This window comes from Lytechinus variegatus, chromosome 6 (genome assembly GCF_018143015.1).
Source record: "Lytechinus variegatus isolate NC3 chromosome 6, Lvar_3.0, whole genome shotgun sequence".
Lineage (NCBI taxonomy): Eukaryota > Metazoa > Echinodermata > Echinoidea > Temnopleuroida > Toxopneustidae > Lytechinus > Lytechinus variegatus.
In genome coordinates, this window is record NC_054745.1 from 8,989,872 (window position 1) to 9,006,059 (window position 16,188).

General features: G+C 35.3%; 2 protein-coding genes across 2 annotated transcripts in view; one reads left to right on the forward strand and one right to left on the reverse strand.

Annotated features, from left to right (window-relative positions):
* Positions 1–1,948: 1,948 nt before the first annotated feature.
* On the reverse strand, positions 1,949–5,696 carry LOC121416493. The gene is made up of 2 exons (XM_041609986.1): positions 5,501–5,696; positions 1,949–3,406 (listed from the first exon to the last, which is right to left on the reverse strand). Exons 1-2 carry the CDS (start codon positions 5,694–5,696, stop codon positions 2,763–2,765), a joined length of 840 nt encoding a protein of 279 aa, XP_041465920.1. The 3' UTR covers positions 1,949–2,762.
* A 7,603-nt stretch (positions 5,697–13,299) lies between these two features.
* LOC121416975 (zinc transporter ZIP12-like) overlaps positions 13,300–16,188 on the forward strand; it is a 31,692-nt gene continuing 28,803 nt past the window's right edge. Inside the window, exon 1 of the mRNA XM_041610518.1 lies at positions 13,300–13,760. Coding sequence (XP_041466452.1) covers positions 13,458–13,760 — 303 coding nt within the window. The 5' untranslated portion in view covers positions 13,300–13,457. The remainder of the gene's footprint in view (positions 13,761–16,188) is intronic.

The following is a 16,188-nucleotide window of genomic DNA, read 5'->3' on the forward strand; positions in this document are numbered from 1 at the left end:
ACCACGAAGACACTGTGAATACAACATATTAACACACTGTGATCTTATTGAGCACACACCATGAACATTTTAACATTCCGAAAGTGTAGAACACTGCACGGAATCATCGCAACACTGTTTAAGTTTGTCATTTGCACATTGTGAATCATATTTATTTTCATATAGTTCACCAAGTGACACATTGTCAACACTCACTCTACGAGAGGTACCATCAGTTTAGAATTATTTCTCACACTTTAGGTTTCAACAACCATTTTCACAAGTTGGGTACAGTGAACACACAGGGAACACAATGTGAACAGAATGTGACCGCACTCTGAAGATGCTTTAAACGTACTGTAAACCTACCAAGAAAATACTGAAACACACCACGAACACACTGTGAAATGACTATGAACACACTGTGAAAACACTATGAACACACTATAATCACACTGAACACACCGCGAAGACACCGTGAACACACCATTTACAACTGAGCACACGCTAAAATATTGAGAACATTTCCACAGTGTGGAGCACAGCATGAAATCGTCCGTAACACTGTTTAAGTTAAGCATTTGCACAGTGTGAATCACATTTTCATATTGTTCACTATAATGACACATTGTCACACCACAGAGGCGCCTTCGCATGTCTTCACACTTAAGAAATCAAGCATTCTCACATCTTTATACGTCACATGCACTGAACACACTGTTAACATACTCTAAACACTGTAAACACACCATAAACATACTCTTATCACACTCTGAACACCCCTTGAGCACACTTTAAATACTGGGAAAACACCATGAACACACTGTAAACACAATTAGAACACACTGTGAAGGCACTCTGAACACAATGTAAACGCACCGTGAACACACCGTGAAGGCATTTTGAACACAAAGTCAACGCACCGTGAAGGCATTATGGAAAGACCGTGAACGCAGCCGTGAAAACACTGAAAATATTGTGAACGCACTACTTTGAGCAGCTTAGAACCTGCGGGTCGTTTCAAATCCATATAGTTTAACGGAGAAGTTCACCATGAAAAAAAGGTTTATTGTAAAAATAGCAGGAATAATGACAAACATTATTGCCAAAGGTTTGATAAAAGTCCATCAAAGAATAGAAAAGTTAATAGCATTTTCATTATTTGGTTTGTGACGTCCCATGCAAGCAGCTTTCCTATATATCATACGGTAACAAAATCAGAGAAATGTCATTGTCTAAATGACAATTTTAATAAATTTCTTTATGGATTTTCCTGAAACCTTAACCAATATTTTTCCAATTTATTTATTTTTATTTTTTTTTTGCTATTTTTACAACAAACTTCTTTAATCCTTTAATAACAGAATAAAATCAGACAAACACCACACTGATATTTTCATCAAAATTTGATCAGAAATAACGACAAAGACAGGTCACTTTAAAATTTCTCACTATTTTAGTGAAACGGTCACATGAATTCGCAATTTAAGCGAGATGTCTATGGCACGCCATTGCACAATTTATTATTCATGTTTTAAGTTCAGAAAAATATATGCAACAAATATGAAATATATGTATTCAAGGAAAAAAATCAAGATATCAAAACCTAAAATATAAAATATAAAGGCATGATGATGCAAGACGCAAAATATTTGCAAGGCACGAAATATTTGCCAGGTTTTGTTTAGTTCATTAGTGTTCTAGATTTCTACACAGCAAAAACTGTGGTGTTAACCGGTGTACACAGATGACCACACCACTTATTTTACACCAGTGTTAAATTGGTGGTGTTAGTTTTACACCTGTAAGTGTCATTACAACACATTTTGTTGTTACATTTACACTATTTGGTGTTATGTTTAATCTCTATGGTGTAATTTTAACAGGATGTGGTCCTCTATTAACACCAATTGGTGTCAGTTTTTTACACCGCAGTTTTTACAATGTAGCTTTTAAACAAAACCAAAACCCAAGATGAGAGACACTCTTATTGGAAAGAATAGAATAAGAGGAACAATTTCATCAAAATCGGTTGTGAAATAAGCAAGTTATGAACGTTTAAAAGTCTTGTAGTTCTTTCACTGGGGATCCTCAAATTGGCAAACGTGATTCAAAATGGCTGATTTTTTTACAATTCTCCATTTGTTTTGTACACATTTTTCTGATTTCCCCTATTATTTTAGAATTGCATATTGCCTCATTCTGAGCATAACATATAAATAAACAAACTTCTTTACCATGTTTACTAAATTTTAAATTTGGTGTTCCCCAGGCAGCTTATTGGGCCCACTTTTATTCATAATATTCATCAATGACCTCCAGAACTCTTCCGTATATCAATATGGAAATAACGAAATGAAATAAAAAAAAGATGCGACTGATCCGATCTATTAAACACCATTGAAAGACAGCTACGTCAACATCTAAAGTGAATGTTTATTCAAAACGGCTTTTTAAAGATATGATGTATGATTTAATTATATATTCAGTTTTCTTGAAACTTCAGTGTGCTTCTCTCTGTCTGCAAATCAAATTGCTCAAATTTTCTGTAAAAAAAAGAAGATGATAAATTGATGGATTTCCATAGAGTTGAGTTTGATCGGATCAATCATAACTCTTGTAAGACCGGGACCTGGTCCCCAATTAAAAGAACATTTCTGATTGGTTCATAGCCAGTCTGCAGAGCGAAATGCGCCATGCAACGATGATCTTGATAGGCATAGCGATTAATCCCTTACCTTTGCGTTACCATGGTTACGGAACCCTGATTTGTTTGAACCACTCTAAGGTTTAATGCGCAGAGCATACAGCTTCTCATAAGCTGGTAATGAATTTTCAATAATCTCTTCCAAATGGGGAGGGATTTCGACGTCGTCCCCCGTGAGGTCGGGCGCTTTGCCGAACCCTACCCCTTTCAGCGCATTGGACAAAAGCAAACTTTGACTGATCTGCGCATGCGCCATGGCACCTGCGTCTGCACAGTGCCAGTTAAGCTGGCTCGCATCAACACTCTCCCATTCCAGCATCTTGGGCGTGTACGCGATGCCCATGGCGTCGCAGTATTTCGACAGCAGCTTCTCCGGCTGGCTGACCAGGTCGTCGGCATCGATGATGGGAGGTGCCGGTTGATCAAGCGCGGATTCGACGTAGCGGTAGAAACGCTCCAGATCGTCATAAATATTTACGTAAGGGTGTTCGACAAGATTCTGATCCAGTGAGACCGATTTCATAAGTCTGGTCATCGATCGGAAGGCCTTTTTCGGATGTCGGATGAGAAAGGAGTGCTTGAAGTTTCGTTCTACGACACTGAAATCATCCCTAATCCCTTCTACCATACACTTGGCGAATATGACTTTGGCTCCGGGGTATTCGTTGTTGAGAAGGCCGCTGATGTAGCTGTAGGTGTATTTAGCATCAAACATGCTTTCTGTTGAAAGAACATTTTAAAACTAAATTAGAACTAATTGATCGAATCACTCCAGGATATTGCTAAAACAAGAATGAACTTTTTGGTCCAATCTTAGTTGGATGAATATCATTTTGGACTACAAGCCTAAATATATTTTCACCATAGATTTCATTTAATGTAATATGTATATAATTCTGACTTATCAAAACCGATTATGCCTATATAATGTGAAAAATGACCTTGAAGTATTGTATAGGTCCATTGCTACAATTGTTTCGATGAATAATTACACAATAAAACGTGTTATTATTACATGAAATACTATTAATAAAATACACAGGCCTATATGAACTCTTCCCAAGTCCCGTGCCATATAAGGAGGATTTGTATTGTTATATCTAGGGGGGGGGGGGGTGCTGAGCATTGTCAGAGCATCCCTATCAATAAATAAACTTCCATTGCAGGGCTAATTTGCCAGATGGTAAAATAAGATAATAAAAATATAATATAATGTATTTAGTGGTACATAATGTATTCCATGCGAGAACACAAATTGGGCCTATAACGGTCAACTACGCTACTATACCATGTTACCATGGTTACAGTGCGCTTTCGTTCTGTACGCGGGAAACCGGAATTCACAGTAGTGTGTTAACTTGTATGGTGCTTCCTTATTTTAAAGATCAAGTCCACACTAGAAAAAATGTTGATTTGAATAAATAGAGAAAAATCAAACTAGCCTAAAGCTGAAAATTTCATCAAAATCGGATCTCAAATAAGAAAGTTATGACATTTTAAAGTTTAGCTTATTTTTTTTAAAAAAACAACAAACAGTTATATGCAGATATGCACAACTCAGTGACATGCAAATGAGCCAGTCGATGTAACTCCCAAGAATGTTCTGCAATCTGACTGGTCCAAATCAGATCACATGATATTCAGCGAATTGCAATATTGCATCCAAAATGCACTATCCTGCACTTTGACGTCATACCAAAATAATGTAGGCCTACTATCCTGCACTCTGACGTCAGAGTGCAAGATAGTGCGAGGTCTGGAATTGTCTAGAATTATCTAGAATTTAGATCAAAATATAGCATTCGGGCAACTCGGTAACATGATGAGGGGGGGAGGCGGGTATAAAATAAACAATGCACGCATTAGTGTGCATAGACGACCTAAATAATGAAATATGTGCTCGACTCGCCAAATGGATAAACCGCACTCGGTCCTGCGGACCTCGCGGTGCGGTGTATTCTCTCACATCGTTCATTATTTGGCCCTGCATGCGTGCACGCGCTTACGTGCATTATTTGTATGTCCCTCACGCACTATTTCTTTTGTTTATTATTTGAATTATACAATATTTAAATGTTTACAGATTTGGCAATAAGGACCATCTTGACTGAACCATATAATACTAATTACACATGTTCAAAGAGGAATTAATCGTTGTTTCACTTGACAATGAGGAGAAAATGAGAATATTCCATATTTCACATCATAAAATAAAAAGAAAACGGTGAGTGGATGACGTCACCAATCTCCTCATTTGCATACTGTTTTGTGAAATTGACCGAAACTTTAAAATGTCATAACTTTCTTATTTTATATCCGATTTTAATGAAAGTTTCAATATTATGTTTGTTGAATTTTTCTCTTTTTATTCAACTTAATTTCATCTTGGGATCGACTTGTACTTTAAGTTCGAAGACGAAATCACCAAGAGGATTATTACTTTTTTCTTCAAAATAACAATTTCTTAATCCAATGTGCTAAAATAAACGGCGAATATATTCTTATGTAGTAATTAGCGGTAGTGAATTCAATATCATTCCAATTGATAACCCAAAGCGGTAGTCTGGGAGCCTTCCTCGGTAGTAATGCACTGAATGATTGACAAAAAAAAAATCGAATCCTCGACGCAGTAAGCTACGGAACACAGATAACATTGATAATGTATTGCCTAATGCCCTTCGATCGTGACAATGAAGTCTTTGTCGAGGGTTGGGGAGCCGGAGCTGCACTTTTCTCCTGGACTCTGGATCATGGACAAACGAGATATATTTGCAGCTTCATCGAAGAAATTAGCTCTGCAACCAGCCCACGTACCTTCATCAGGTGTTTTGAGGAATCTTCTAGCATTCTGCTTTGGACCAAAATTGTAACAGGTCAGATACGGCTCCCAGAACATTTCCGTGTCACCCCTGGCCGACATCGACCTCGCTAGCGCGGTCGACACCGACCTCGGTGTGCTCCATACCATAATGCGAGCGGGTCCAGATGGTTTAGTGAACGATGTCGACATGGTGAGTTATGTCGTTCAAAATGCTATCACACTTCCAATGTACTTGCTTGTTTACCTGAGAGAAGAACGATCTGGTATCATGGTTATTGTTTACACTGTGCATCGACAGCACCCCTCTTAATTTCTCTCTCTCTCTCACACACACACTCATATAAACCCCACACAACCCGCCTATCTCTCTTCTTGTCTCTTTCCCACCTGTCTGTTTCTGTCTGTATTACCCCCCCCTCCCCCTTTCTATCTATTTCTGCATTCCACACCCCTCTCCCCCTCGCACACAGTTAAACGAGATCGACCAATTGTGCATAAAAAGTATTCATGACTCGACATTTTGCGATGTGTTCTGATATCATTCAAAGGAATGCCCTTTGGAATGATCTTCTGTTATCACGCCTCTTAAAAATGACATTAGGCCTATTCATACAGTTAATCATGAGCCAAAATATGAATGGAGAGAACTTGTTGTATGAGGTAAGATTTCTAAAAAGTCACGAAAAATTAAAGCAAATGTTTGTGTATTAAAAAGTTTAAATCTGTGATAGATTTTGATATAATATTCGGAAACGGTATGTTTCACTCTTTTTATACAGCTTTCTTTCCTTTCCCTTCTTTGTGGAGCGTTGTGGCCCAGTGGATTAGTCTTCGGAGGGTCGTGGGTTCGAATCCTAGCCATGGAGTAAACTGATCCACAATGTGCTGCACTCAACCCAGGTGAGGTAAATGGCTACCGGCAGGAAGTAATTCCTTAAGAAGCTGTGTGCGCTCTGAACGCCTCGCTTAGCCGGGTAATATAGGAGCGCCTTGAGCACCTAACAATATAAATATCCTATATTATTATTATTTTTTTGTGCTGGGGGGGGGGGGGGGTCGTGGGATTTTCTTCGGAGGGAGAAGGGAATGCCCCAAGCACCCACAACCCTTCATACGTCGGGTATTTATAAACGACAAAGTGAACACACCGGGTGTTGTTAGTCTACAAATTGTAGATCCACATCTACAGTGCATGTGTGTTCCAAAGCTGATTCAACGAGTCTGCATAGCAGACTAGGTCTACTACAATGGCTACAGATATTCTGGAAGCTATCGTATTGTCTTTAAAAAGAACATTATCCTTATTTCTAGAATAGTCCACTTATCATGCTTATAGAAGACTCTTGAATGACCTCAGTGAAATTAACAATTTAAACAACATAGCTAATCCTATTTTCCCTTTCACTGCAGGCAGGCTCTATTGTCTATCTTTGTACGTTCCAAAAATAACCAAAAAATTATTCAGCCTCATTAAATAGGCGTGTCTAACAAATCTTAACAGACATTCTGGAATATTCTCAATCATTATATGCTATGAATATCCTTACAGGGGAAAAAACTAAATAAGTGAATGTAATTGTTCTTAAAATTCTTATAACAACATCACATACATATTTAGAATTTTATTATAACAAATAATTCGTAAAAGCCTGATATATAATATGAGTTAAAATAAAAAGGGATATACTATTTTTTCTCTGCGAAATTACATCGACCCGCTTTATCTAGACGTGTATACTGCTGATGACCCACACCAATTCACCTGTGCTACCTTATTAACCCATCAACCTGGTCTCCCATCCGAAGTCAACAACTGTCTGCTCCTTAAATCTCTCTTTTTTCTACATAAAATGCATGGCTACCGTTCCAACCTGTTGCTGAACCTGTGATTTACCTGACTGGGAATTGTTCTATTTGTATCTTAGAATCTCCAGAACAGTGGAGGGATCACCTAAGAGAGAGACAGAGAGAGCTTGACCAAAAAGTTAAGTTTCTTGGTCTGTAGCATAATTTCAATACACCCTGAGTTGTTGTATGGTTGCTAAAAATGCACAAATTAAGCTGTACAAATCATGAATTTGTTGTTGTTTTATTATATTTTTTTACACACACCTGCAGAAGATACGCTGTGCTGCTCTTGGCTGCATCAGTGCTGGCTGAAACATGTGTTGACGTCACTTTACAAAACAGAAAGAGGCGGAGCCAAACCGAACATCAGCAGGAGTATACGCGAAGCGGAGATCATTCAGTTTTCGGGCATTCAGAATTCATTAATTTGACGTCAAGCTCGCACGGGCCATTAACATCGGAAAGGCTACAGATATTCATTCGAGCCAACCCATTCTCATTTTTTACATGGCTGATTGACAAAGTGTATGAATATGATTATCCATCAAACACTGATTCTATTTCTGGTAATTACTGAACTTTGTTTTTCTGAATTGCGAAGAAATATCACCATCTTTGGAACTATAGTTTGACTGGCGGAAGGATAAGGGCAATTTTTTCTGTTTCAGGTGATGAATAATACGATCCCTCAGGGACCCGTTGTATAAAACTTTGGTCTTAAAAAACAACGGAAAATAAACAAAAACTCTGCAAACAAAATTATTCTATTGAAATTTACACATTTAAAAAAATGTGTCCAAAAAATTGCCAGAGTTTTTTATGGCAAAAGTTTTATGCGACGGACCCCAGGACATCCCTTTATAAATGCCGAATTATTTTTAAAACGAGCCGGTCGAGGTACCCTTTTCTGGTCATATATAGATTTTTAGATATATATCCTATCCGCTGGTAGTAAGCATTTGACCCCCGAATTTCATCCTTATTTTTTATGATTTTTTTAAAGTACCATTTTAACACACGAGTCTATGGGAAATGTTTTAGGTCTGTGATACCTCAATGGTGCCCTCCGGAACGAGTTTGTGCTACAACGCCCCCTTTAGTTGACTGTTAAGGTTTGCCTTGCTAAAATGGGAATGTAACAGGGATAGGGCAGTTTACAAGGACAGAATATTACTATTATCAAAGGGATATTGATTGCAAGTTATTTCATCAATATTTCAAAATTAATATTCTACGTGTCTATATAAGTTCTATCTTATGTACGCTGCTAGTATGTATTTATCATACTGCTTTGCCTAAATCATATTTATAAAGCTGCTTAAAACCTTATACAATGATGTTTACGCTATGAACTTTTGATGTAGTTATTTGAAAGTTTAAGCAAGCATGTTTATTTTCATTTAGTGTAAATAATAAGAAATGTTGTTTTAGATTTTAAACCCTTGTTCAAACTGTCAAATAATTATGATGTTTATACATTAGCGGCATTGTACAAAAACATAAGCAGCGTTCTCACTGGTTGCGTAATAACTTACCTATACATTTGCAAACGTCAATTCAAAATATTCAACTCATTTAAACACTCTCAGATTTTACAAATGTTGAATTATCGAGTAGCACCTGAAGAAGCTTACGCTGGCTACGATACCCTTTCCTGGTCAGATGTGGAATGTCAGATATATATCATATCCAATGGTAGTAAATATTCGACCCTCTAATTTCAAATTTATTTTTTAAGGATTTTTTTTAAAGTGCCATTTTAACACACACGTCTAAAGGGAATGTTTTACGCGCGTTACCCCTATATGTAATACAGGGGAATTTATATATTTATCTATAGAAAATCGAGTGAAACAATGACAATAAATTATAAATGTATGTCTAAAACTACAAAATACCCCAAAGGGTCAAGATCATTACAAACAATAGCAAAGTGATATCAATGTCAAAGAGGAATAAGGGAATTGTACGTTATATATATAACATATATATATATATATATAATTCAAAAAGTAATCTATTTATTAGAACATATTTCTTCAGGTACAAATTATCAGCATAAAACTGTTTTTCATCAATGACCTGATGAAAACATAAAGAACAACATAAATCATCATATCATACATGAAAATCAAGTCAAAATCTAAGTCAAACATAACAATGCTTGGTAACATGAATAAACAAATATTTTACTTAAATGATATTATGAATCAAATTGAAATATTTAAAGGGGAATGAAACCTTTGGAACAAGTAGGCTTGTGTCAAAACAGAAAAATCAAAGAATAAGAACAAAGAAAGTTTGAGAAAAATCGAACAAACAATAAGAAAGCCATGGGCACTTGAACATTGAAATCACTAATTCCATAAAGATCCTCCCATTGGCAATGCGACAAGGTTGTGTGATGTCACCTGTGAACAACTTCCCCTTTGATGGACTATAAAATACCTCTAAAATGTCTCTTTTTCTGTTTGTTTCTTATGGTGATACAAACTCTTTATTCATGATGTATTCTTTGAAAATCTTTATCTTACTGATAGATGTGATAACAAGAGGCAGTTGAAGTGAAATATATAGTAAAGTAATAGGAAGAGTTGTTCACAAGTTATGGACCCCTACGAAAAACAGCATGTGCTGATAGGGTGTTCCATCCCACAAGTGGTAAATAAATAAATAAAAACAAGTGACATCACACATCCCCGCCGCATTGCCAATGTGAGGATCTCCATAGCATTAGTGATCGCAACACTCAAACGCTCACAACTCTCTCACTATTTGTCCAATTCCTCTCAAACCCTCGTTGATCTTTTTTTTTTACTTTTCAGTTTTCACACACGCTATCCTTTCCCAAAGGTTTCATTCTCCTTTAAGTTAGCAAAAGGAAACAATTACTAATTATAAAACTACTAATTGTATGATTTATTCACTGATAAAAAAACACTGAAATGATAGCAATGAAATAATAATGGCATAGAAAATCGAGTGAAACAATGACAATCAGTTATAAATGTATGTCTAAAACTATAAAATACCACAAAGGGTTAAGATCATTATAAATAATAGCAACGTGACATCAATTTTAAAGAAGAAGAATAAGGGAATTGTATATTACAATAAATGAGATATAAGTAAGGGCTATTATAGACAAAATCATTGGATTACAAATACTAATGTATCTGGAAAGAACTGAATGGTATAGGAATATCGGTAGTAACATGAAAAGCAAGGAGAGGTGAAGAATAGAGATGCAAGTAGTAATTTTCTATGACAGCCATTGTGTGGTGAAAATTGACATAGTATCATAGAAAATACATTTTTTAAAGGATAATTTGAAAGAATTTACTGAATCTGGCAAATTGTTCCAGACCCGTGCGGCGGAGAACATAAAAGATTTCTTGAAGCATTCAATATTAGGTTTAGGGGTAACAACATCTAGTGTATTTTATTTAAGTGTTCTAACATCATGTCTTTCACAAACCATTTCAATATTATTACATAAACGAGATGGGGCCATTCCATGAATACATTTATACATTAAGTTTGCTGAAAAAAATAGTCCCTTCTTTGTTCAATAGATGTCCATCTAATATCCTTAACATTCTGTCCCCCACTATAATTTATAAACTCGAAATTACCAGTAACGTATCGGGCAGCTCGTTTCTGAAGTCTGTAAAGTTTTGAGAGAGCATTAAAACCAATTTTATTTCCCCAGACCGACATTACATAGTCAAAACAGGGATGTATATTGGATTTATATAAAATATTCAATGGGTTCTTATTCAGGATATGTCGTAATTTAACAAGTGAAAAAAATCTTATAAGTTAAAGTTTTAGATAACATAGCAATATGTGAATTCCATTTCAGATTTTCGTCTATTTCGACCCCAAGATATCTTATAGTTTTGACTTGTTCTACTGGCTTATCATCAACATGATCAATGAATAAGTAAAGTTTTTAAAAGCATCATGACTTTTGTCTTATCAACATTTAATTGTAAGATGATTGGTGTCATACCACTTGTTGATTCTATCTAAGTTATTTTGCATATCAATATTTATTGTTGTTATATTTGGACTAATAAAATCATCCGCAAATATGTTGCATGTGCCACGTACACTTTCAGATATATCATTAATCATTATTAAAAACAAAATAGGGCCCAGAACACTTCCCTGTAAGGATCCCAACAGTTACATTTTGGTAGGATGATAATAGACCGTAGAAATTCCCTATAGTAGATGGAATACCTGCCCAAACTCCTCAGTAGCAAACAATTTCTCACTGATATCAATATGTTCAGTCATCAAGTGGTGCAAAAAGTGGATTCAATGGCTAGCAAGGCTATATCAGGTAAAGTTAGTAGGTCTGTGTATGCAAGCCTATGAATGTATGTAGACTGGTATAGTGAGGCCTCTTTATGTTCTGATTCATCATTGGTTTGTGTTAGTGTACATCACCTACTTAGAAAGACCATTACAAATTGCTCATGTTGAAATTGTTCTTTGGAAGGGGGGTAGAGAGGTTATAGAACTTTACTGAAGAGGAGAGTGGTACCTTCAAGAATGTTGATTTAGAAAAAGGCACAGCTAGAGTAAGGTTAAGGTATCTAATAGTAATAGTGGGGTGGCTGTGTGCTCCTATCTTATTCTAGCCCCCCCCCTCCTCTTTATAAGCCATGACATCTGTAAAACTCTCTTTCTTTCTCTCTCTCTATTTATTTATGGATATCTTCCTTCTTACATCTGATACTGATAGGCCATAGCCCTATGAAAAATTTGATAAAAAGGTCATATACACACTTTCTCATTTTTTGGAATTAAAAAAAAATAAATTCATTTAATCCCATCTCGTAATTATGTTGGGGCAGTTCTGATATCCAGATATGTACACAACATACACATTTATATTACAAGGAGAATAGGGCCCAATATTATCATTGCATTCACTTTTGGGCTATATGCAGGTAAGACATGCGTACATCCATATAGTGAATAGAACATGTATGAGTAACACATTAAAATGGGTCATATTGCATAGGAAATAGGCATTTTCAATGCATTTCTTTGTGCTAGTGTGAGTCTACAGATATAAAAATATAGCAAGGTAGCCATTTTTAGAAAAAACAATCATTAGTCATATATAAGTTCCATGAGCCTAATTACAACAGGAATGCTAAACATATTCATTCGACCCAACCCCATTCAATTTTTTCCAATTTGATATTGCTGATTGACAATAGTGCCATGAATATGATTGAAAATCTAACACTAATTCTAGAAATGGTAACTACTGAACTTCCTCTACCCGAACTGGGAAGATATATCAACGACTTTGGAACTATTTTTTGACGGCGGAAGAATTGGGGTGATTATACTGTATACTGTTTCAGTTGACAAATTTGATCCCATCATAGTTAACTTCATAAATGGCGATTTACTTTTTAAATGAGCCGGCTAAGATACCCTTTCCTGGTCAGATATGGAATGTCAGATATATATCCTCTCCAATGGTAGTAAACATTCTACCCTCTAATTTCACGTTTATTTCTTAGGATTTTTGTAAAAGTGCAATTTTAACACACAAGTCTATGCGAGGAATGTTTTACGCGCGTGGACCTAACCGGCTGCAAGGAAACGCCCTTTCAACATGTTCAATGGTGTTTTGATAGAGATCTTCCTCCCGGCTATGCGGTTGAATAGAATAAAAGTAAGGGAAAAAAGCCCAAGCGAATTATATTGGACAGTCACACCATCAAACCAAAAAATCAACGTCGATATATGGTATGTGTTGGTATAGTAACGTAATAGCTTTTGTCGGTCTGGGTAAGCTGAAGCGGTGTGGCCGTGCTATAACAATGGGATGCACCAGCTCGGTGACATCTATTCGAGATCGTTGACGCGTGGAAAGAATAGACAACCCCCACTTTAAATTTGGCGCACGCATGGAGATATCTCCATTTTACACGTACAAAGTGATCGAGTGTGTAAAGAAAGACACATCATCAAACCAATATTGCGCACATAACGCTAATAAACTTTTGCACACAGACTTTGGCTCATTGATATTTCGTCCATTGAAAGAAGACTTTGGGCTAACCAGCAATGGCGTCCCAAACTTATTTTAGTGTCGTGGGCATAGCGTTCCTCGTTCTACTATTCGTCCAATCCATTTCGCTATCGTCGTCAGCCGGAGATGGTGACCATGATCATGATCACGATTCGGAGGAGGAATACTTTGCTGGGGTCGGAAACTTTCTCTTAGATCAGGAACTGTCAGCACAGAGATATTCGGGGGATTTTGAGGAAAATCATGACCAAAACATCACTTCGACACAAGTCGAAATTTTAGTTTCGACGCTCTTTTCAAGGGTTGGATGTGAAAGTCTCGCCGATAACTGCTCAAAGGTGAGATAAACAGCGTTTTGTATTTGTTGATGGGTCAATCAAATTTATCATATACAATTTTATTAAGTATAGCATGTACTCCAACGCGCGCTTGTCGAATTTAAGCTAAAGAATCGCAACAGTTCATCAACAATCTTACTGCCGAGTTTTTGTGTGAATCATCACACCATCGAAGGCGGAAGTAGCGTAACTGATCAATGAAATCGTTTATATGTATATATATATATATATATATATATAAACAAAGTGGAATGTTTATATGACCATTTTTGTTGTTGTTTATGTCTTCATCAGGTCAGTGATGAAAAATAGTTTTATGCTGATCTTTTGTACCTGAATAAATATGTTCTAATAAATAGATTACTTTTTGAATTATATATATATATATATATATATATATATATATATATATATATATATATATATATATATACATATATATATATATATACATATGTGTTAATATATATTTATTATATATATATAACATACAATTCCCTTATTCCTCTTTAACATTGATATCACTTTGCTATTGTTTGTAATGATCTTAACCCTTTGGGGTATTTTATAGTTTTAGACATACCTTTATAACTGATTGTCGTTGTTTCACTCGATTTTCTATTATGCCATAATTATTTCATTGCTATCATTTCAGTGTTTTTTATCAGTGAATGAATTATACAATTAGTAGTTTTAGAATTAGTAACTGCCCCCTTTTGATAACTTAAGTATTTCAGTTTGATTCATATCATTTAAATAACAATATTTGTCTATTTATATTACCAAGCATTGTTATCTTTGACGCAGATTTTGACTTTATTTTCATGTATGATATGATGATTTTTGTTCTTGTTTATGTCTTTATCAGGTCAGTGATGAAAAACAGTTTCATGCTGATCTTTTTTACCTCAATAAATATGTTCTATTAAATAGATAAATAAATATATTTAAGAAGTAGCCTATTATTATCTGTCGCCTCGCTCTTTCATTCTACATTTCCTGGGAGATCTTTGCATTGGTTTGTTTAAGGTACCATTCTTGTCATGTTAAGTGCATTTTCACGCTTTCCCTTCAACTATAGGCCCCTACATCAAATTTTACATATTCTAATATATACATTTCACTCCTGTAGATTTATCAAGAAATCGTTTCAGCTATGACTCCTTTTGTTCTTGTGCAAGATTTAAGTGATTGTTCTTCCTGTGTTTGTGTATGACATGATGTTTCTTTTACACAATGTAGATTAAATATGTAGATAGTAGGCCCGCATGACCTTTCCATTTTTTTTTTCAAATTTAATAAAATTAATGACTGAAATTAATCAATTAATAAATTTACAATGAAAAATATCTACTGACCTGTGAAATAAATCACGATATTGGTGAGGTAACATCCATGTACAAACCCTGTACTGTGGCAAGACCAAAGCATCTTCAAGTCTCCGATCCTCACTTGTTCACTTTTTTTTATAAGTAAAATTATGTTTCATGTCAGCTAGCTTAGGCCTATTGTAAAATTTGAATATTTTGTATGATGGGCTTAGATCTGAAATATTAAAATAAAAATGGCGGAACAAAAATGGCGTAATTAGAAAAAAAATTACCTTTTTTAACAAAGCAAAATCACAATAACTAATTTTGTCATAGATTTTTGCATAATGTCTCGAAATTAATGTCAGATTTTACCCCTTTCTTTTCTTCTCCCTTTCTTTTTTGGGGGTCGATTTTTTATTTTCTTATTTATTTTGATTTTATTTATTTATTTATTTTTTTGGGGGGGGGGCGGGAGGGGAGGGGGTTCAAGGCCCAAACAAAATTGTTTTCATGTGTATGAAAAATTGCGAGTCAGTCAAGCTGACAGTAGGCCCTACATCATTTACATCTCAATCGAGTACATACCTTTAACTCTCGCTATATAATCTTCTTACACGAATCAATGTTTGCTATTCGTTTTTGGATCTTTTTGTCTTAATTTCGGTATGGAAAATAATCTTCACATGTAATAAAATATGCCTGATAAAAGGGTTTCAGATCATGAACAATTAAATTAATTGAAAACCACATAATGTCATAAATTCTGTAATGTATAATTCATTGCGAAAATTTGATGTGGTACTTATGGAGTATTTCTTATACGAAAGAGGAACCGTTTCATTTATTATGAGGGTAGTCATTCGTGAAATGAACAGGTTTTGAATTTAAGGGAAATTTCTATTAAAAAAATCACGAAATGGTACTTTACTGATTAGATTTAAAGGGTGCATGCTTGCCAACCGTTGAATGCACGAAGTGAAAATATAGTGATATTAATAATAATAATAATGATAGTAATAACTATAATGCTAAAAATAATAGTAAAAATGATACTACTACTACTACTACTACTACTACTACATGTACTACTACTACTTCTACTACTACTGCTACTA